The 24,172-nt window shown below is 41.8% G+C and overlaps 1 protein-coding gene across 1 annotated transcript in view; it reads right to left on the bottom strand.

Annotated features, from left to right (window-relative positions):
• Window positions 1–8,048: 8,048 nt before the first annotated feature.
• LOC307257150 (calcium-activated potassium channel subunit alpha-1a) overlaps window positions 8,049–24,172 on the bottom strand; it is a gene marked incomplete at both ends in the record, with an annotated part of 133,070 nt that continues 116,946 nt past the window's right edge. Inside the window, 10 exons of the mRNA XM_080036293.1 lie at window positions 8,049–8,200; window positions 10,155–10,183; window positions 11,632–11,859; window positions 12,641–12,759; window positions 13,517–13,711; window positions 15,631–15,761; window positions 17,749–17,832; window positions 19,192–19,305; window positions 22,904–23,096; window positions 23,696–23,920. Coding sequence (XP_079892419.1) covers window positions 8,049–8,200; window positions 10,155–10,183; window positions 11,632–11,859; window positions 12,641–12,759; window positions 13,517–13,711; window positions 15,631–15,761; window positions 17,749–17,832; window positions 19,192–19,305; window positions 22,904–23,096; window positions 23,696–23,920 — 1,470 coding nt within the window. The remainder of the gene's footprint in view (window positions 8,201–10,154; window positions 10,184–11,631; window positions 11,860–12,640; window positions 12,760–13,516; window positions 13,712–15,630; window positions 15,762–17,748; window positions 17,833–19,191; window positions 19,306–22,903; window positions 23,097–23,695; window positions 23,921–24,172) is intronic.

Genomic DNA, 24,172 nt, shown 5'->3' with positions numbered 1-24,172 from the left:
GGGTTTTAATAATTCTAGTAACACTAGCACTTCAGGAAATGAGTGGAGGTCAAGGTAAATAGCCCAGGGTTAGGGTTAGGGTTAGGGCTATCAAAAACTATTTCTCTTCATCCTATAATCAAATCCTTTGGTGGTTATAGTTGTAGGGCTGATACTAATAGGTGGGGTAAGTTTCGTATATGTAAGACTTTCCTAGTGGGAGATAGCGACCCTAGCCAACCCTAGCCCTACAAGTAATGAGTGGAGGTCAATGTAAATAGCCCAGGGTTAGAGTTAGGGTCGCGATCTCCCACATGGAAAGTATTACGACCATGAAACTTACCCCACCAATTAGCATCAGTCATACGACTATACCCACCAAAGGATTTGATTCTGGGATGAAGATTAATAGATTTTGAGGAGGGGTGCTTTTCACACCCAGATTTGTGCATTTGTCCATTTGTGGGCTATTTACTTTGAATTCCATTAATTTCCTGTAGGGTTAGGGTTAGGGTCGCTATCTCCCACATGGAAAGTATTATGTCCATGAAACATACCTTATTGTAAAGTGTTACCATGTGATTTTGTCGACAATCCACTTTTAAATATATGTCTAAAATATACATAAAAAAATAAAATGCTTCTTCTTAATCTTCTAGAAAGGGTCTGTTTTTTGTGGCATAATCTTTGAGGCTATGCGATCATCTATCAACCAAGAGTGTGTTTAGAGATGAAGAGACAGATTGCCTTTGTTTGTGTTTGAGGCACAGACACATAAACAGTGTTGTGCTCCATCACCTGCTTTCACGGCCACAGGCACACACACACCCTGCTGGAGAAGACACTCTGGCGTGAGTCGATTTGCAGGGTTCTCAGGTTCAGGGTGCTGTCAGCTTCTGTCAGGGCAATCAGCAACACTCAGCCTCCCCTGAATAGCCCGCACAGCAGACGGTAAATATTATTGGCATTCTGACACCCTCTCGCTGCGACCAAGTGTGTAAAATTGTTAATAAGGAACATGATGGTTCCACTGCGTGCTGCCCGGAGAATGGGACAAAAAGCTTGCCCTTGTTGGCAATTATCCAAATAACAGGATGATGTGTCTGAGGACAGGTGATTCAGGTCCTTAGGTGAGTGGCTGAGAGCTTTGTTTTGGCGGGGAGGAAGTGAGGTAAAGTCACAGGGGTCACATGATAAACATTGTCTTTGCACTATATCCGTCAATACAACTCATTTTAAAAAATGCACACGGAGACCCTTGTGGTATGCAGTGTTTGGAAAAATTGCTATAGGACGAGGCACTTTAAGACTTGAGGACCATTCTACATTATGTATGATAGTCATCTCACCAATACTAAAAACAGGTAACAGTTGTTGTTGTGTCACCTTTAAGTATGACTGAGAACGAGCTGGATTGTTTACGGAAATTCACGGTTATTAGTTATTTCTACGCCTCTCCCCCCGAAGGTCTCAATGTGACACCGCGATAAGGCAAACAGTATTCCTCCGCTTGCATAGACCGAGCGCGTAAGTCATTTGTTTTAAAAGGCACAGTATCTCCAAGTCGCAGAAGGACAAGTTGATAGCGAAATAAAGTACACAATCGTAAACGTTTATGCCAGTGTTTCTCACTGTATGATTACGTTTTTTTATGGTTCATATTTTGATATGGGCTTGTTTTTTTGTTGCTGCCACTGCCACAGCAAAGAGAGTGGCCCAGAGATGGCATTTCTCCCTTGCTTTATAGGGAGGGGCGGGGGATGATGGGTTGCCTAGAGGAGAGTCCTGCACTGCCCGTTTTTTTTTTCTTTCGTTTTTTCGTTCGGTAAACACACTGCCAAGCTAAATGGCTGATCAATCAATTTCAGTGGGATCGATCTGCATCAGTTCTGGCTGCATGCACACACCCGGAGCCACTTTATTGTAAATCAATCATTTTGAAAACAACTCACAGAGGGGCCCCGTCCTCACTAACAAGCCATCAATTCCAGCTGCCTTGTGTAGCACCCTTATCAGGCCACAAATCAACAGCCACACAAACATCTGCTCCGTTTCCATCGCTGTTCTCTCCCCCCCTCTGTCTTTTACCCCCGCGCTCCGTCCCTGCCGCCTACTGTCGTGTTTTGATGGTTGTGTGTGTGTCTGGCTGGGAGAGGAGGAGAGGGGCTGCAAAAAATCTTCACCACACCACTTAAGATAACCCAAGGGTAATAGTGTTTGCACATTTGAGAGAGAAATGAGGACAAATGCCAGGGTGGGTCATACATTCTCCTTCTGACCGACTGTTTGACGTTGGAGTGTGAAATTGCACACTTCAGCTGGGGGAGCGTGGATGAGGTGGAGGAGGAGGAGGGCCCAGAGACTTACGAGATGTCCACTATGAAAAAAGGAGTGGGGTTGATATCTGAGAAGTCATCATAACACCTCCGAATTGGTGCTGCTCATGATGTTTCAAGCATTCTCAGGACATATCTCATCTCAGTATACCCTTGACACAGGCGACACAGTGTTTAGTGCAGTGCATCTAGAAGCAAGATTATTTCGAGATGGAAAAATTGCTGCGTTACATAAAGGTTAAAAATACCTTTTAACTTTGGCAACTGTTTAATGACAAGCTTATCACAGTCCAGGGCTTTGCTTAGACATGTTCAAGCTCCAGGATTACTTTCTACATATATCATTTGGCCATGGGAATAACTATAACTCTAAAGCCAATCCACATTAAGATGCTACACATCCTCATGCGATGCACAAACATTCAGTAGTCTAGTTCCGACATGCCAGCACAGCGAGATACCTGGTATGATGTCCTTTGCTGATCCACTTTCACTGTCGCCATGGAGATATATGAGCCGGTGTGGACAGAATGCTATTCCAATGCTATCCCCACCCATCATTGTGGATCCCTGTTGATTGACAGTCTGACAGGTGAAAGTGATGGAGCAGCTAATAGCATGTCAGCTATCGTAAATCAAGACTAATGCAGGGCTCAATGGATAAGCCGATTGGCGGTGCGACTTGGACCAGCGAGGTCACAGACCCCTCCTCAGGGTGGGGAATTGGTAAAAATACTATATACGTTTAGCCCAGGCTTCCCCCCTGGTGATAGTCAAGGTCAGGCAGCCAGTCCATTGCCATTTTAAAGTACCTGTCTATAGCACTGCAAAGTATTGAAGTGGTGGAAAAAGTAGGCTACTCAGATCTTTACCTCTCCCTTGTACCAAAGGCCTACTATAGGCTTCTGAAGCCCACCTATACTTTACCAAACATTCAGTAACATTTTGGTTATACGTTTACAGTATGTTCCTGACTATAGTCTTTTACCTGGACCTTTGTTTGAAAGTAAAACACAGCTGTGTACCCCTTAGCTATTCGATGAGTAACCCAAACCTTTCTAAGGGAACAACATAGCTAACTCATCCTTATTATGTTATCATAATGTCCAATGTACTGTAGGTAGCATATGATAATTTGGACATTAAGCACAGCTGATTTATTTTGGTTGAAGTTGGAATAATAAAGAGAGGAGACTTTCATTGTTTTAGAACACAAATACATCCATTTTAATTTGAGAAAATACAAAAAGAAACCATGTACAATCTATGTACAAACTTTTTGTACAAGACAGTATATTTATCAGCAGATTATATTTGACAGAGTCAGGTAGATCAACTCAGCACCATCAAATAATCCATTTATCTGTCATATCTAGAACACATCCAAACTAATTAGACTGCTATGTCGAACTCCTGTTTGCTGCAATGATGATGTGCCAACAAATCCTATTTGTGATAAGCAAGAGCAATGTCCTGAATTCCCTGTCCTGAAAAACTGATAGGCAGCCAAAGAAAAAATAACAAAAGTTGAAACGTTTCTTTAAAAAAAAAAAAAAACATAAAAAATTGCTGAATGCAATTTTAATGTATTATTAAGACTTGAGACCCACCTCCCGTCCCCGTAAGTATTATATGTTCTATTATATCTCGTACAATTCCCAGCAAATAAGTTACTATATCCTTCCTTTACAGCAAAAAAATAATGCAACATAGTAACATATGACGCATCATAGTCTTTGATTTGTTCAGTGGACAAAAAAACACGTCTGATGTTACAGACATGGGCCTCTATGTGCATCTTTCAGTCATCCATATCTAACTACACTACAACCTGATAACCTGTAACCGCGCACATGGCAAAGACCAAAAGCACGGTTCAAATGCCTGGGGGCTCCTGGCCTTCATCCCCAGTAGCCCCCAAGCCACCTCTATGCCACTTTTCGCATCAGTGGGACTTGGTATGGGCCCTCCTCTTGACCCTTCTGTACTGCCTGGCACTGTACTGGCATGGAGGCAATGATGGCTTGGATGTTCTCCATGTCAGTACAAGACACCATTCTCACAGTGGAAAAAGACTTGAGACGCAGCCCCGCTCAAAGCGAGCCTGTGTCCCTGAATGACTGAAGGATGCTTGCTGCTCAACTAAACTCATCATGGCACTTCAAAAAAAACACTCTAAAAAAAAACTTTTAGAGGTATACAATGCAAAGACCTAAAACATCTAATAGAGACATATGACAAGGTGTATAGGAAGGAGAGACATATCAGTCCAGTGTTGTAAATAATGCCAGCCCGAATGAGTCGCACAATGAGGGTTCGGGTAGAAAAAAAAAAGCACAGTCATCAAGTGTATTGAAAACAAATGTTGCATTACATTGTGATGTTATGTTAATGCCAGTTTGCAGCATGTACCGTTCTTTCTCTCTCTGAACAATGCTATTGTTAAGTACCTCAATAATACTGTGTAAACAAATAAGAAGCAGTTGTGATAGATTGTGACAGATGACACGCTGACAAAATGGAATGTAAACCCTGTAATAACACAAAGCAATAAAAACAGGAAAATTAAGGATTTTCTCTCTTTTGATAACCTTTGCTGAATTGGTGCTTCCTTCCATCTTTGTGATGGCTGATAAAACAGGTCGAATTCCGCCCGACTTTTCCTACTTGAAGTCTCCGCATTCCTACTAGAATCCAGGATCTTTCATGTTCAAGAAACATATTTATATTATATTTATTTTTTAACATAACAATCAGTGTGTCGATTCTATGTATAATGAGTCATTGCCATTATCAAATATGAATAGTTCCTTATTGTTCAGGCTAGCATGTGCCATTAACAATCCAATTATACATACATTTTACTCACATATTTTTCTGAAAAGAAATCTAGTTGCTACAAAGTGTGACAACGATGTAATCACAGTTCAAAAGTTCACTTCAGGACAATGTGTATGAGGCTTCAGTATAATTGCAACACAGCCAATAGACGTACATTGAAGCTCAGATCATTTAGTTTGAAATTGAAATGTGGTCTACATAATGGGTTTAATGAATTTACACAAACATATTTAGCACAATAGTATCTTCTTATAATATTCCAAAGTTAATTATTTATTTTTTTTAGAATTTATTTTTCTTTACAGCCTATAGAGGAGGACCACTGCAACAAACAGGCAGCGTCTCCATGTCATATTTGAAATCGTATTTTGTGGGAAAACGGCAGCACACTGTGCTGTAGTATACACACTCTACCTCCACACTAGGGACCTAATTTAGGCCAAACACATCTAATGAAGGTCACTCAGTACTGACCTGCACACAGAGGGAGTGACTCTGTGAACCTCTTATTATTATTACCTCTCTGTCTAAACCCAACATTTACCCCCCCAGTACCTAATTCTTTTACACTTATCTGTCCATCTGCATGTTTGCAGCTAGCAATGCTTAGTAACTGACCTGCAACTTAAAGAGAATGAGCGTTGTTTGTTTCTACAAGCCCTCAACAGAGCTGAGCTGCCAGGCTGAAGATGGTGTTTCAAAAATGCAAGCTAGTCTAAGCTTCATCAGCTCCAAATTGATGCAGTTTCTTGAAGAGGGGGCAGGGGGATAAAACTTAAATATTTTAGTACAATGTGAAATGAATGGTGATATAGTCAAACACAAAATCTTTGATATGTAGTTGTGATTAAAGATATTATTTGAGTCTTTTTTTTATGTCCCGTAGTTCTTCTCACATATTTCTTGTCTAGAAAAATAAGTATAAATTGATAATGTTCATGGATACAAAATAATTATGTTGAAATGTATAAATCCAACTTCCTATTCGCCTAAGGTGTGTGTATTGGGAGTACAAGGCTATCACCTCAGTCCTCCGTCACGAGCGCAGCAGGGTTTTGGATCTATCGGTGCCCAGGAAATGAGCAAAATACACTCTCTCATGTTGCGCACAGGCTAGCCTAAAGAACACTGGTTCCTCTCCAGTGTCCTTCTTAGCAGTCTGTGGCATTTGTTGCATTATGCACCCAACTATGTTTGAGCAAAATTCCCCAAAGTCAGGGGATCGAACAAGGCAGCTTAACTCCTGAGAGTTTTTTTTCTAGGCGTGTGACATCTGGATTGGCGACAGAGAACATCCAAGCTCTTTACTGCCTCTGTGCCAACCCCGTGCCAGGCAGTTGCTCTGATCAGAGGAGGGCCCATTAACGCCCACTTTTATGCAATATGTGGCATGTCTTTCCTCCAACATGAACTTTTCGTAACAGACATAACATTCGGAAAAAATAACCACACTTCTTTTGTGATCCCAATTCTGAGTCAACGGTGTTTCACGCAGCTGCTGTTCGTGTTAGCTCAATCATAGTTGGGGGTTTTTGGTTTTTGGGTGCAACATTTTATATTTTTTTGTAGATCCAAACCCTTTTTGGACACCCCTACTGTTTATTGTCTACCATGACTTTCATTTTGAGAGCCAACATCTTGCATGCTGTTCCTTCCAAGGTGCACCATCACATATAAGCTGATGGAGGAGATGACAGCACTGAACTGATCAGTGCCAACACCAGAAGGACAAGTGGCTGCAATGCTTACACACACACACGCATCCACCCTTACTCAATGCACTCGCAGACACACACACACACAACTTGTACATAAACGTAAAAATGCTCCTGAAACGCATGATGGTCAGGCTAGGTTGTTTTTTTCATCCTGATGTGTAGTCAGGTTGATCAAGCAACCACACTGTATCCGTTGAGGGGGCTCAGGCACATATCATGCGATTAGGAGCTTCAAAACAGAGTCACAGGCTTTGTGATTCGAACGTATATGCAGACGACATGTAGGTATACAGGGTTCTCTTTCAGCCAGCAAACACCAACACTGCACAGTTCTCTGAGTTTTTTTAGACTACTGTTTTTTTTTTTTTTTTTTGCAAGATGATCTTGTTCTGCGGGACTGGAATGCTCTCACTCAACATGACGATTTTAACGGTGGAGTACGAAGCAAACCTTAAGCGATGACATGACGTAGAACAACCTAAGATCAAGCTTTTCGAAAGCTGAGCAGCCATTTGCTTTTTTCAGGGGTCTTTTTGATGGTTCCAGTTGTTCTGTCAAAAAAAAACTTCTCGAGTTTTAGTGCAAATCGAACAGAAGCAGAAAGGAGATGTGAAGTTGATGAACCCAGCTTGACGCGACGCATCTGGGCGATATCTTTGGGAGATGATATGATCGGTTTTTGTTTATCGCTGCAACCCTCATCCTCCGATGAACCAGCCAACCTTTTTAGCCATGGAGTCTGGTCACACGAAGAGGTGAAATATTGCAAAAGAATTACAGGAAGTACTCTTTTTCTTTTCTTTTTTTTTTCTTGTCAACTCTTAAAATAATTCCAAAAAAGTGCTAGGGGGGGAAGGGGGCTGTACAATCCTTATTTGATTGTCAATTATGTACATCACTATGGATACATTAATAAATAAAACAATGTCCAAGAGCATGGAAGTAACATTAAAGGTATACACATAGGAGGTCCCTTCCAGTTTGGGTTATCCTGTCCAACCCCCCCTTTGATTTAGAAGAATGAGTGAAAAGAAATGTGTCAGTCTTCAACATCCTTGTCATCATCCTCATCATCATTATTATTACCATTCGTCCACGGGTAAATCTCTTCCCATCTCTTTTTGGAAGAGCGCACAGATGTCTGGGTGAGTCAGCAAGAAAACCCCCTGTGTGTTCAGCATTCATCTTCAACTTCTCTGATTGGTGGAATCAGACTACTGGTGGATTTGTATTGGTTGACTTGGTTGGCCATGTGAGTGCTCATGGGCTTGATCTGAATGTTCCGTGGGTAGGCATTTTCTGGTTCATCTGTAAACCATTTCTTTTCTGAAGAGGAGAGGGAGAAGAGAACACAGAGTTAGCTTGGCTGAAGTACACAACATGGGATGACTTACTGCAACCATACTGCCTCAGTTTAAGTGATGGATTTGCATGGCGTTCTGTTGTGACTGACTATAGCGTCAAATCGTGGGGTCCATTTTAGGTTTGTGTTCTGGTGCACATTGAGCAAATTTGAATGTTGTGGGGTTGTCATGGAGGCTTTGTTAAAGCAAGTACAGCTGTGGAAGTAAAGAGTAATATAATAATAATTCTAATTAAATGTGTAATGGAACAGATTTAATTTTAAAAAGTAAATGTGTTTTTAGATTACACAAAAAAAATCATTATTTGGGTAAACTTAGGTTCTGAAGTTAAAACATAAGTTGTAACATCCTCATGCTTTCTAGCTAGTCTATTTCCCCTAAACTGCATTAGCCATTTGGGACAAATAAACATGGCCCTCCAGCTTTCAAATTTGTGCAATCATCACATCACGTCATTATATAGTACTGTTGCTAGAAACAGTGAAAACCCAGACAAATGATCTTGGAGTGGAGGCCAAACTCTCATAAGCTAATATCTAAACTAATACCTTACACATTATAGTACTAAACATTCTCATTTCACAGTAAGCTTTACTCTCATGCCAACAGTCATTATGAGAGAGAAGAGATTTGAAAGATTTGGAAATGTCATTTTGGAGAGAATCTCTTCATGTTAAAGGATGCAGTGAGAGCAGTGTTTCCTAGCGCCGTGTAAGGAAAGGGAAGGGTGTATGGCAGCTGTCAGAAGTTTGTAAACTCTCCCCCAGCACTTCACAGGCATCTGCAATGCCATTCAAGATGTCACTTCCTTTTGGGGGAAGCTGTAATATAAAATTTAAACTTTGCTATGTGGAGCAAACCGTGTGTGTGTGTGTGTGTGTGTGTGTGTGTGTGTGTGTGTGTGTGTGTGTGTGTGTGTATTCACGTACATGTAGGTTTGCGTGTGTGTGGAGATGTATTCGTTTGAGCCTCTGTGTGTGTGTGCGTATGTGTCAGCAAGCTTAAGGCTGCGGGGCTGTGTGTTACAGCACACGCATTTGATGTGTAGAATTGTGCCTGAGGTGAAGCAAGATGTCTGCCATCTCTCTCCAGAGTGTGCATGCTGATACCGTGAACTCGGTGATGTCGCCTCAAACCACCATATCAGGTGCACAGGGGCTACGAGGAGAAAAACTTACAGACTCCTATCCCCCTTCAATTTAGGCTTTCAATTGGTCACACCTCCCCCTTTTTTGGTGTGACCGAATGGCACAGGGCTGGACACACTTTCTTAAAGTTTTTCCGGAGAAGTAAGCAATTGCCTGCGTCAGGGGGATTTGAATCAGCCTGACCTACATGTAAGCTATGAGCTATGACCTATAGGTTTGTGCAGCCTGGCAACATGTTCTTAATCAATGTTTTTTATGCTGATGTTGGTAACCAACTGTACTCATAAATAAGACACAGTAAAGTCTGCTACATTCAATAGGAGGGAAGATGTGCAAACACACAGATCTCTCACACAATGCAAACCATTTCAAGTTGAAAAAAAAGGCATGATCAATGATGGAAAGAAACCAATGTGAAAGAGGATTTGTCTGGAGGAAAAAGTAAAAGTCATAGCATCAAGTGAATAACCCAGGTAAAAGCACAAAGAAAGTGAGGGAAGGGGAGAGGGGGGTTCGTCTCAACCTCATGCAATGCGGAGATGGTCCTGATCATGGCAGGGAGGAGGCAGGAGCAGCAGCAGACATTTTGCTTTCCAGAAAATGAAAGCAAAACTTAAACTGAGGCATGGTTCGCTTAACATCTGAAGAAGATGATAAAAAATAAAAAAAACTCCCCTCGTCATAACAATATCCACAGAGGACATAGTTATGAGTGAGAACCCCAGGGTAAAGGTTTGCTAAGACATGCAGAATCGTTAACTTGCATACCTTGGCCCATTCTATTCATCCTTGTTGCACTTCAAAAAGAGAGGTAAGTAATCTACTGTAAGTAAGTAGTATTTACAGTCAATACACAACTGACAAATGACTACCAGTCCAACTAAGGCTTACATATTGGTATTGCAGTATCTAGACTTTATCAAATACATCTTCATTTTAAGATGTATTGAGGGCTTATCATCTACCATTCTATGTGTTATATATCTTGAGTACGATCGTAACAAATCTGCATGCTTTTAGAATATGTTACGATTTTTAAAAATTCAATTACTTTATTCTCCCGAAATTAAAATTAAATTCAAACTGTATATTTTTTGGGGGGAGAATAAGGAGTTTATAACATTTAATTCAAAAATATTTCACCAAATTTGATGTTCTCTTATACTTCTTAAAAAATAAACAGAACAGGAAATAAGAACCTGCTACTAACATGGACATGCAATAAAGCAGTACAGATGCACCATGAATGGTAAAATATCAACAATGGTAATGAGGGATGATTTCATGAGAAACAGCATATCAGTAATGCTAGCCAAATGTGATCTAAGCTCGATATCGACTACTGTAGGTAAATCACAATAAATACATTACGTCCATGATCGAGGTGTACTGATCATGTGCGCTATAAATGTGCACAGATATCCACACAAACAACAGTCATTTACTACACAAATATTAAGAGTTCGACACAGAACAACTAAATATCAAGACAGATACCACAGCATACAACATACTGAATTTGTGTTGTGTTGTATTGAAGGTGCAGCCAGCGATTCTGGAGAGTGCTTGTTGTCAAAATCACTTTGTCAAAATCAGCTAATATCTCCACACGATCCTCTACCTGTCCTTACTGTGTGTGCATTAAAAATAAAATCTGGTGTTAATACACAAGTTGGCTACGGTGGGCCCCTTTGTTTACATAACAGTTTACAGAGCCTAGGCTGTGTATTTATACCATATTTTTTGTCAGCGCACACACAGTGCAGATTCGCTGATTTTGACAAAAAGTTATTTCGACAACAAGCGTCCTCCAGAATCACTTCATCTACCTTAAGGACATTGTATCAGACATTGTGGCCTCTACTGCATGTGTGTTTACAATCACAGTGGTTGTGCCAAGTGGTTTTTACTGTTTACAAAGCTACAGACTTCATTTGGAGGAACAAATGTGGGCATCTTGTCAGTCTTTGACTATAATTAATGAGCCCAGATGTCCACAGGGGGAGGTTTTCAAATTTGTTTATGTCATGTTATGTTATGATTGCTGTGACGTGAGAGTGAAGTCCACATGCAGATGATCATGAAAAGAAACACACATACATACACTCGGGCATGGAGCACAAATCACACAAACAAACACACACACACATTACACACAGTCTGCACACAAACACACACCTATAATATACTGGTTTTAATACACACTAAACATGCAGGCTCCATTATTCTATGTGAGTGCACGTACTTCTGTTTGTCGCTGCGGGCCTCCCTTGTCTTGCTGCTGCGGTTCTGCCGGTTGGAGGGCGGGATGGAGTGGACGGAGGAGCTCTTTTTGCTTGAGGAATGGGAGGAGTGGGAACTGTGGGACAAGCTCGTCCGGGACTGGCCTGCGTTGTGGTCAAACTGCATGAGGCAGAAGATAAGGTCTGTGGGCACGAGCTCAAACTCATAGGGTGGGTTCGTGATCACATACCTGAAAAAGAGAAAAAAACATGTTAGGAAAGGTTTACATTTTCAAGTATTTTTTTTTTTGTGGCGAAAATGACAGATACTTCAAAAAAAGAAAGGCATTTATTGAGTGTACTTCATCACTGCAACCTTTCAAGGCGCAGTGATGCAGACATGTAAGAAATAAATTAATTGAAAGTCTAAGAAGATATTATTATTACAGTTTGTATTTAAGGACTAAATGTACAAAGAATAATTGGTATTAGATTGTTGTATGGATTTAAATGTCTAAGTTAAGAAGAAAAAAATGTAAATGTAAAAAATGAATTATACCACAATGTACTGGATAGTCCTTTTACATATTACAGATTTAGACCATGAGGAACAATACATGAATCATATTGTATATGTATGGATTATAATATAAAATAATAATTAACTGGAGGCTGTAATATCGCCATGTTTATCACATGAATAATGTGTTTAGATAAAGACATATAGATCTATTTAACTTGACCTGATTCATTCTGTTTAATATTCAAAAATAAATCTGTGCCTTACTGTACAGCTTGGAGCTATGTCTGCTTAATTTGCACTAATGTATTTCATTGTATAGGTTATAACTACATTAGGGTTAATATCTTAATTATTTCATAATGTTTATATTCAATTTAGTCTGTCTAAGTTATTGTATATAACTTGGTATTTGTGTTGTACTTGTTTCTAAATGAAGTAACCAAGTCTCTAATTGTTTAATTGTATCTAAATATGTTTTCAACACAAAATCAAAAAGGTAGAAATGGTACCGTTTTGTACACGGGCTGGGTTGCCCGAGATGAGCGTCTCTTAATCTGTAGATTCCGAAGCACAGCATGTTGTACGTCTTCAATGCTTTACAGAATAAATCCCCGTAGCAGCCGCCGTCCTGATGAACAACAGAACACAAGACACCGTGAGTGAGTGAGTGAGTGAGTGAGTGAGTGAGTGAGTGAGTGAGTGAGTGAGTGAGTGAGTGAGTGAGTGAGTGAGTGGTGGGGTCAGGCCCAATGGTCTGGATCAATGGCAGTTCATGTCATTATCTGTAAAGTTGCGTTGAAAATTCTAGCAGTTGGCAATGCAGACTGTAACAATCAGCAATGTTTTAAATGGATAATTCAGTATTTTTGAAGAGGAAGTGTGTGAAGTATGTTTTTTTTTAATATATATTTTTTCTGCTGGCCCCCTCTGAAACAGTACAAGGCTGAAGCTAAAGCAAAGTCTCTTCCAAACTCCTTGAAATAACTGCACAGACAGCATCTCAATAAGGTAGTAGACGAACTATGCATAAGTATCTCATACAACCCCTCTTAAAAAAAGACTGATCTATCCCTTTAATATAATGCCACAATTCATCCAAGAAAAACTAATTAACATCAGTGTCAAGAGTTCTGTTTTACATAAACAAAAACCTGTAAAAAAACAAGGTCGGAACCAATCAAACTTAGAAATGCCTATGGTTGTGTTCCATTGTTCTCTTATAAGCCCTTTCTTCCCCTCTCTACCTACCACTACAGGCCTGCTTTGCGTGATCGCTGTTCTTCATATCGGATTAAGGAGCGCGGCGGTAGCGTAGGTGGTAGCAGATGTGCGCTGCTTGGGTGGTGCCAAAACGTGTCATCTCCGTTTAAAAAACATCCACTTACCCCCAAGTCTGCAAAGGGCCCGTCGTAGAGGGCTAGCTGGGCCACACGACACCTGTCTCGGTTGGCCAGGGTCTGCGGCGTGCTGTAGCCCCCTCGAAGAGCGTTCTCCTCCGCCAACAGGGCCTCCAGCTCCGGCGTGGCCCCCCCTGTGACCAGCGTCCGAATCAGCGTCAGGATGTTATCATTGAAGTATGTCTGCGGAGGAGAGAGAGGGGGGGGGGGGGGGGAGAGATATGTAAGTATATGCTGTTAAGAGTAACACAGAGAGGGTGGTAGGGTGGTGGGGTGGGTGGCAGACATAAAGAGAAAGCACAGGCCCCGATTATGTTGACCCTCAGCCTGCCTCTTCACATGAAGCTGACCGGGAGGCGAGGAGGAAAGGCAATGGAAGATAACACCATTCCTACAATTTTCAGATGTTTAATGTGGATTGTATTGTAAAAACAGGTGCCTCGACACAGCACCATTCTATCCTCCCACACACTGCATGACGTTCCCCTTCTGAAACAAGGATTTGACTGCGCTCTGCGGGTGTCAGGTTCCCTTGTCCTTCAAGCCGTGTTTCAGGAGATGCTTTTTTGCCGCGCGGCGCAGACAGCCCGTGTCACTGGGCAGCCAGGGCCCCTGACAGGCTCCCCTCCCCGGGCCCCTGACAGGCCTACACAGCCTCATGATGGATGAGCACTGTCCATTAGCTGGCTTCACCTCTGACCAGCGCCACACTACAGCTGACGCCTGCTCTTCTCCCCGCTCTGCACACCCCTCTAACCCCCTCACTCACTCACTGAGAGGCCGGCTGGTATTAAGCCATCAACGCACCAAGGGGAAAACCCACAGTCAGTTATGAGAGGAGGGAGAGGAGAAAAAATAGTCCCGTACACCTCATTTTTTCCCCCCCATCTCCCTCCTCCTTTATCTTATCTCCGGTGTAGCATTGACGATGTCAGAAGATGAAAGAGTATATATATATATACAGTATGTCTCTGGCCTGTTGCAGCCAAGCTTGTGTCATCGCCATTACGCTAACCTTCAACACCTACTTCGTTAAAATAATCTAATAAGGCTCTTGAAAGAGTTGAATTCATAATACTTAAAATGAGGACCGACGCCAACAAATTCCCTTTTGATGTCAGCAGAGCTGGCAGGCATGTGTGATGAATTTACTGTTTCAGCAACCAACTTCTCCTTACACTTGCAATGGAAAAACTCTGCATCTACTAAAACTCTTGCTAAATGTACTCAGCTTCTATGCTGGGGAAGCACTTTTTTTTTATCCCATCTGAAAAGTCTGTAGAGATGAGCAGATAATCTCGTTGTCTGGGATTGTCTGGTCTTTTATGGTAGATAATGATAGTGTGCTATTTTTGTTACGATAAACCCGAATATTGGAGAGTTGGTTTCTACTTGGAGTGACATATAATTACAGTATATTGAATAGTAGAGTCATGACTACCAAAGAAACAGTCAAACACAGAATAAATTGCAACGTTCTATTGTTTCAACCTTCTAAAAAATGTCTCTTTTGAGTCCAGGTTTCTCACCTATTTCCCCTCACCCTTAAAGGAATACTTCCCCCATACGGAACCAGCATTCTATCATTATAAAATAACTATTATAATATAATGAACTAGGTTTTTCTTCCCTCAGTCTTCCCTTAGTCTTCCCTTGGCCCAGCTGTCCTGTTAATCCTAACCCTTACTGTGATGTCACAGTAAGGAAACTGTAGGGTTAGACAGTGAGACCATAAAACACTCTTTCTGCCTTTTCTCTGGCTAGGATGATCCGATTTAATTTTTTTTGCACATTTATACTAAATAGGATCTCCGAGTTCAATACACCTTCATATTCCAACCGGTGAAGTAGGTCTTTAAGTTTCTACTGTTGCAACAACGATGCATCTTTTTTTGTGACAACATCTCAATGTAAAAAATGCCTCTTTGCTTTTCTCTTTTAAAAAATGCGGGAATAATGCTGTATCAATCCGGTTACATTACAGAATAATCAGGAAAAAATGTGATGGGAAAATATATGAGTGTGACTCCAGATTTTGAAAAAGAAAAAAAACAAACACTTGCAACACAGCTAACTGAACTGTACTTGTCTGGAGAACTCACCGCACTCATGAGGGAGTCGAGCACACTGACAGCGAAGGCGGTGCCGCAGGCGAAGGGCTGAGTGAGGTACAACTCTGTGTCCGGGTCGTCATCATCATCTTGGTCCAAGAACTGAACGTTTGAGTCGTTCACTGAGTGAAGGGGAGAGAGGGAGAGTTAGAGACGGCCACTGTGAAGAGAGGCAGCAGCCAAATACACACACGCACACACACACACACACACCTGAGCGATCAGAAATATAGAATTCTTTGTCCATTCTTTGTTAAAAAAGATATGGACATTTCATGCTGATGTAATAGAAAAAAGGTCCTCAGGCATATAAATCATTTTAGCTTGCAATATAATGTAGCATTAGATGCACATTATATTTGGCCTTAACACTTTGCAATCTTAACAGTTCAGCATATTTTTTTTTAACTACAAGATAAAACAGGAACTTTATTTCTTCTCCAAACAATTGGACATGTTTTCCCTGCAATACCGTTGACTGAATTACCTTTCAGTCACATTAAAGATAAACTACATATGTGATCGGAAATTTGTTATTTTTTCTGACCACATACCGTGTCATTGTTTGGATAGTGAAAAAAGTATCTGAGAAAATTATTCAGCATTTTTTCCAATATTAAATCTGATTGTACATAACACATGCAGGGTGCATTTCATACATGTAGACAAACCATGACTTAAGGAGGAAAATATTGAATTATATTATGCATTGCACACAGAGTGATAACCATTGTAGAAGTCACCGGTTATGAATCAATCAAACATCTTTTCAACATGAGTATACCTCTTCAGCCACTGTATCTTTAGTAACTGCAAAACAAAACTATAAACAGTATATATTGTATACATTCTAACAAACACATTAGCACACATTGTCCCTCGGGAGACAGGGACCTGTATGTGTGGACTGCCTATCTCGCATAAGAATACAATATGAATGATATCTCAGAAAAAAATGCATATACTGTATATAGATTTTATCGGTGCATCCAGTAAATACGGTATAACAAAGTGAGACTTCCACAATGGTTAATATGTCATATGAGGATAATCATGCACTAAATTAAACCATCAATCCATGCTATGTTTTTTCAGAGTTTCCCCCGGATGAATGTGTTTTTTCACATCATCACCTTCGGAGAAAATATTTACCTGTGCCCTGAAAGTTAATTTAAAGCCAGGTAACAACACATGTATCTAATTATTAATGACAAATGCTTAATGAAGTAAATTGCACAATGTGAACAAAATATCCCCAAAACTTAAATAATAAGGATATTTCTGGTAATAAATGACATAATTGCTAGAATAGGGAAAACAAATAAAGTGCTCTCTGTAATGCGTGTGTAGTTGCTCGGATTGTACTCATAGCAGCAGTGGGCAGTGAAAGATCTATGAACCAGTTTCACTTGAGAAAAAAACGAGCATCGCACAAGTTTTTTTGTTTGACTCCTCCGATATCTGAGCTTCAGAGATACAGTCTGGAGGAGGGGGGGAGAATAAATAAACATCTTAAAAGATGGTTTGATCTCCATTTTTTTTGTTTGTTTTTGATATATGATTTCTTTCGGGCTTCCTGTGTGCTGTGGAACAGAGATGTCAGTCAAGGAGACAAGGGGCTGATGCAAACAGGCCCGGGCCAAAGGAGTGAACTGGGAGGGAGGATGTGTGTGAGTGTGTGTGTGTGTGTGTGTGTGTGTGTTAGTGTGTGCGCGTGTGTTTGGAGGAGTGGGGGGCTGAGGGGTGTGGGTGTGTGCTATGAAAACAGCCACAAGGACAGACTGAGCATGATCAAAAGCCTTAGTGATGATCTGTGCAAACGCAACTGGAGAAGAAAAAAGAAAAGAAAAAGAAAAACACCCCCAAAAGAAAAGAAAAAAAAATCATTCAAAAAAGAGGGGCCTAAACAAGACAGTCAATTTCAACCAGAACGAAGAATAAAAATGTGTTCAAAGTGAAGCCATGGGAGTATATATATATATAGTGTGGGGGCCTTGACTGTGCAGCCAGATAAATCAAGACAAGCTGATGAGGAGAGCAGAGCGGCGGAGCGAGGGGGAACGAACGAAACAAAAAAAACGGCAGCAGAGGACAAAGGCTCGGGCTTACCCAGCTCTGTTATCATTTGTATGTTGATTCCACTCTTTTTTTCCTGACAGAGTGAAACCAATGGCAGTAGTTTGCCAGGTTTAGCTAATGGTGATGAGAGAGTGCAGGAGGAGGAGGAGGGAGAAATGGTTGTCGTTATTGGAACACAGTTTTTTTTTTCAAAAAAAGACCAATCTCGCTGTCTCAAGACTAACTCGTGTCAACTGGTGGAATTACCCCGAGACATTCACGGTTGTCCGCTATTTCAAAGTAAAAAGCACCCTGGATTAGAGTTCACAGTGGATACAAAAGCCTACAGCTGTCACGGCATCAAGCCACTACAACAACAATGCAATATTTCATGGAGATAAAAATGTGGCCTTATCCGTAAAACACACCTACTTTGCACGACACGCAAAACCAAAATTGATCATGCAACTCAGATGGGGCCTATTTCTTTTTTTACGATTCACCTTGATCTTAAGCTGCTCCTGGCACTGCAAACTGAACATATGACAATGTAATTACTGTGTATGGTTCCAGTGAGAGCTACAAGCTAGCTAGAAAAAAGGCACAATACTAGAGCTTTGTAGCATTTGAGTCCGGCACTCCAACTGATGGACTCCCAATGCGCAGGATATAGCATCTTGGGTTTTGATGATTACATATGCGCTGGGCAGTCTAATGGGGGAGCCTCTCTCTGCAGGTAATGGCTGGCCTGGTTACAAGTAACATTAAAGGTATAGCTCCCTTTCTCTTCGCTGGCCTTTTCTTAGCTTGGCCTCATGCTCCATTGCTCCCTAATTGGGTCAGGGGAGACAGAGTAGCCCGGTCTCCGCTGCTTTAGAAAGGCCCCTCCGAGATCTGAAAGTTTCATGAGTCCCCAACACCAGTGGGAATACAGCCACTGCCATTGTTATTAATAAATGGACCCATTTTGCAACCAAGGCATTTTCTTTTTTTCCCCCCCATCTACCTTTTCAGTCTCTTTCTCTCCCTCTCCATTGGGCTGAGTTTCTCTTGTGCATTAGTGGACAAATTGCAGGTGATGTAGCTATGGTACTTAAAAAAGAAGAAAAATGCCTGTCTGACATTCTCAAGTTACAGTAGTCCACAAAAAGATATGTCCCGGTCCTTGCAGCTAACATTATCACCACTTGACAAAAAGCCAGCTCAGATGCAACAAATCACATACCAATATGAACTGGAGTTGGGCAAAAAAAAAAAAAAAAGCTGCTGGCGCCATGACGATGAGCAAAAAAATTCCACACCACGCATTCCTGAGTCTATTTGACCTTGAATGAGTTGGAACTTTTAGATAGCGGCAACAGCAGCATGTCGTTTTCAGTCTGGGGGATTATCAGCTCTTATATGCCTATTTGGTCTGCAAATGAATTATGGGTTGACCTGAGGTTATTGGGCAAAGGCATGCAACATGTGATGTTTGTGGGGAGAGTTTTTTACCTAGTTCTGTGATGATGGGGATGTTGGAGCCGGTGGTGACAGAAGCCTGACGCACGAAGCCATGTACTGGACTGCTGTCTGGAGATGACCGGTCCATTCCAGGAGGCGTGAAACCTGAACAAGACAATACCATTATAAATTATTTATATTTTTAATCTGCAAATAACATACCATGGTGGAATTAAAGGTTCAGTCAGGGATTCTGGAGAGCGCTTGTTGTCAAAATAACTTTTTTATCAAAATCATTGAATATCTCCTCACGATCTGCTACCTGTCCATACTGTGCGTATACTGAAATAAATCTGGTGTTAATAAACCGCCTAGGCTCTGTAAACAAAGGGGGCCCACTATAGCTAGCAACATACCTTTTTACGGAGCTGACGATTGTCTATTAACATTGGATGTTATTGTCAGCGTGCACACAGTACGGACAGGTGGCAGATTGTGAGGAGATGTTCACTGATCTTGAAAAAAAAGTGATTTTGACAACTTAGCTTTCTCCAGACATCGCTGACTGCACTTACAAGAGATAATAACTTTTTCAAGGTTAAAAAAAACTATAGTCCAAGCATAAACCTGCGTCCCCCATATTCGAGTGCATTTTACAACAGATGTATCAAAAATTGGAGGACATGACCTGGAACTGTGCATCAATACCCATTATACATAGTGCATGTCAGCTCACTCAGCAAGAAGTTGTTGATGTATGCTGTGTCATTCAAATATGTGGATTGACAGCAAAAAAAAGAAGAAGGGCAGGATGGCTAAGTGGACAAGGCACCTGTCTAAAAATTGCAATACGAGATACGGTGCTTTTAAGGGTCAGCTGGAACGTATTTAGCATTCACTTGCCTCCATCAACCGGGCAGACATAAATTTTATATGTTGTTCATTTTGTCACAATAAAGATTGGTGAAGTGGATCCCGGGAAAACCTTTTATCGGGAATGGCGTGGCTGAGGACCGTGAAATACAAGCGCAAGTGACAGGGGTATGAATTCACATGACTTCACATTTTTGCATTTCCTCAAAGTGACAAGTAAACACCTTAAATCTGTAATGCTATTATGCATAATGCATCAACTGTGTTTTGACATCCATCATTTAGTGCTGACTACAGCAAAATGCCAGCTTATAGTGCCACCACCAAGGAAACATAATGCAGGGGCAAAATATATTCAGGTCACAAAGTTTTTAAAGGATTGCAAATTCTCCCCGTATGTGTAATGTGTGTGTGTGTGTGTGTGTGTGTGTGTGTGTGTGTGTGTGTGTGTGTGTGTGTGTGTGTGTGTGTGTGTGTGTGCCTTATTCTGTCAAGAAAACCCAATGAGCTGCTTACATTACAAAAGAGATCTCCGAGCCCTTTGCAACGGAAAAGACACCGAATAGTTTAGTACACAGTGGGGTAGCACACACACTGAACTGAAGCATGGATAATCGCAACTCTTGTTATACCAATTATTGAACTTGGAAATAGCAGAGGTTTGACACTCGGAGTCAACCGGGGTGCACAGGCTCAGACAGTGCAAACATCATTTTGTCGATGTCCATAAACGATGATGTTTACTCCACTGGAGAGTGACAGCAAGTATTTTTCTGGGATAGCGCCTCTAAAACACTTCTGCTCTTATTGTATGATAGTGAACATGAAGACAGTACAGAGCTGTGTGGAGGAACAGCTTGTCTTCTGCGCGGTGTGTACAGTGGAAAGTGGATCGTCGGTGAGAACAGGGATACATGAGGCCTGCTGCTGAGCTGCTTTCAAAACCTGTTAGGTTACAGAAAGCTATAGAGTTGCAGTTTGAGTAGCAAACAGAAAGCTGTATGTATTCCCAAGACATAGCTGGAGTAGGTAATATTCTAAAAAAAATCAATGCAAGAATTCAATTACAACATAAATCTTTTACATATATGAATATAAAATAGCCCTGTATGCCTTTATTCTGTATGATTAAATCCCAGCACCCTTTTGGGGCACTTTAATTATCTTTGTTAAGGAAATTATAATGTATTGATTTGGATACTGTCATAATAAGCAGGGGTAAATCTTAAAAATGACTCTAATTCATGATTTCATAATTGGTTCACCTGTAATGGAAATTTGCTGATTCATGAATTATTTCCTGGTTGCATTGGGCCACACATTGAGAAGCAGCCTGATGCCACACACAGTATATCTCCTCTTCTGGCTGTCTGTTGCTACTGTGAGGCTGTAACCCCCCCGTCTCCTCAGCTCCGATGTACAATAGAGATAGATCTGGGTTACACACCCCCTTCTCCCTGTAGCCCCCCGGGCACAGCAATGCTCTGTGGTTGACTACATGCTACAGCAGCCGTGAGAAGCTCTCCCCCAGGAAAGCACATGTTTACTTATTCATTTGCACCTTCATGTTTTAAATTCCACAGACAGCCTCTGAATGGGAGCAATGCTAGGAGGAAGGAATCCCCAAAGCAATACCTATGATACAATAACACAGTCTGGGTGTGTGTGTGCGTGTGTGTTTCCTTGTGTATGCATGATTGCATGTCGCTGCGGTGAGTATGTGTGTTTTCTAAAGTGAAGTATTTATCACTGAAATGGGTGGTTGATGTAAGACCCAATTATTGATGACAATAGGCTCCATCCATCGACCCTGGGAGAGGATATAGGCTAGCAGGGTTCCATATTGAGGTGGCTCTCTGTGAATACTGCTCCCCAGAGCAACGTGCTGTAAGATTTACCCCTGCTTATTGTTCCTCAGTGGCACTGCTATCGACAGCACATCACTCACTCAAGGCTGTAGAAATAACAGCATTGGCATTCTCCTAAAACATGTGGAAGTGCTCTGCACTAAAAAATAATGGCCTCTTGGACCTTCAAGTTTGATTTGTATTTACAACAGTCACTGTGGTGGCACTAAATAGTATTGAGCTCAAGGCATGTCATGCCTTTTTCGGGCTAATCATAAACTGAGGATTACCCGTTTGTGGATGTGTGTGGATGGATGGCGCTGGCATCAATGTCTGTGTTCATTCAAACACTAAGGTGTGTGTGCGTGCGTTTGCGTGTGTGTGTGTGTGTGTGTGTGTGTGTGTGTGTGTGTGTGTGTGTGTGTGTGTGTGTGTGTGTGTGTGTGTGTGTGTGTGTGTGTGTGCGTGCGTGTGTCGCTGTTTTGTCGTGACTAATGAGGAGCAGCTGAATTGGCCTGCCTGGTGATTTGTACTAGCTGCGTAATGATGATGAGGCCTGATGGGATGCCAGGTCTGCGTGTTTGTCAGCAAACATCAACAATCTGTTCCAGCCGCACTGCCAGACACCAGATCAGGGGGAGCAAACATCAAATGACACAGTCATGTTGATTACATCATTTAAAATATTATCAAGAAGGTTTAGCAGCATGTAATTACCAGGGACAAGGCTGGAATCATCAGAAAACGATGTGGAGCAAACACTCTTTAAAGGGCTTGATGAAGCAATCAACACAATGTTTTTGTGTTGAGTTACAGTAAAGCTGGTGCTTGGATGCCAAGTACAACAAACTCGCAGAGCATTTCAATTAAGAGTACTTAGCAGACTCTGTACTTGACAAACTGTGTGGCTTTCTCATCCCCCCTCCACCACACTCTTTTCCTCTCTCCTCTTTTCCCCATCTTTGACTGCTGTCTTTTCTCCCTGCCACAACCTGTCCCCTTTGGGCAGCAGTGCACACAAAGTCTAATAGGACGCTCCTTACCTTGGGAATTAGCCTGCAAGACCCCAATGCTGTCATCAAACTGCATAGACTTGATGTTGAGCGACGCCAAGATGCATTCCTTATCCTGCAGCGAGGCGTCTTCGATATTGTTCTGATTGGCTGACAGTATTACGCACATGTCGCAGAGGTTGATGTTGACAGCCCTTAAATCTGCCCGACTTAATGGCGTACCCTTCAGGGTGAGGAGAACAGAGGGGAAGAGAGAGACAGAGACAGAGAGAAAGAAAATTGCAGTCAATAGACAGACATATGGGAGAGAAAAACAAATTTAAGAAGGCGAGCGGACGGACTGGAGCTCTGGGAAATTAGTTAACAAGTATTCTTGTTTTTCCAGGCGATGACATTCCACTGATCTAACTGGGCGTCGGAGAATCAAGAGACACAAGGGCTACATCTTAAAGGCTAGCCTGCGCTGAGGGCTGTGTTTGGGATCCTCCTCTGATCATCAGTCAAGCCAAGCCTAACAAGCTCTAAGGCAGTAAGCAGCCGCCACGCCATCTGTGACGGCCACTGCAGCTGCAGCAACACACACATAAACTCCATTTTGGTGGATATATGCGTGGATGTGTCACCGCTCTGGATTTACTACGCTCTCGTGGAGTGATCATTCAATTGAGTAATGCGTGATCAAATCGAACTGACAATGTCACAATGTGCATGTGACTTCCAAATGTCAATGCTTTAGTTAGTCGAAACAGACATTTGTGGTTTCAAGTTTTAGCCCCCCCCCCCCACCCTCCCCCATGGCAGTGTGTGGACTGGTGCACTCACAGGTAAGATGGAGACCTTGGGGAAGTTGTGTAGAGTTTCCCACTCTCTGCGCAGGTACTCCAGCGAGCCCACGAAAACGATAGGCTTTAGCTCGTGGTAATGGAAGTTGCTGGCTCTCAAAGGCATCACCAAGTTTCGCAGCCCCACTAAAGCGGACGTGACATCCCCAAATATACAGACCACTACATGGCCGCTCAGCACTGTCATGGAGGCCTCACTCCGGGTCTGCAGGGGAACAGAGGAAAAAGAGGGGAGGGGGGAGAAGAGAGAAAAGGGATGAGAAAGAGTGCAGACAGAGGAGAGGAAGAGACAAACGGGGGGGAAAACACATATGAATTACAGAATAAAAATGGTTCATGTGCATAAGGAAACAGTTTCCATTTTAAAAAGTTGTAGTAGCCAATAATGTAATGATGCTCGATAATGTATTAACTGCAAATAACATTATGATAATTCAGTTTTTAAACAGTACTAACT

Source organism: Ammodytes marinus (assembly GCF_949987685.1).
Source record: "Ammodytes marinus genome assembly, chromosome: 11".
Taxonomy (NCBI): Eukaryota; Metazoa; Chordata; class Actinopteri; order Uranoscopiformes; family Ammodytidae; genus Ammodytes; species Ammodytes marinus.
Note: the sequence above shows the minus strand (reverse complement) of the source record. Positions and strands in the feature narration are given on the sequence as shown.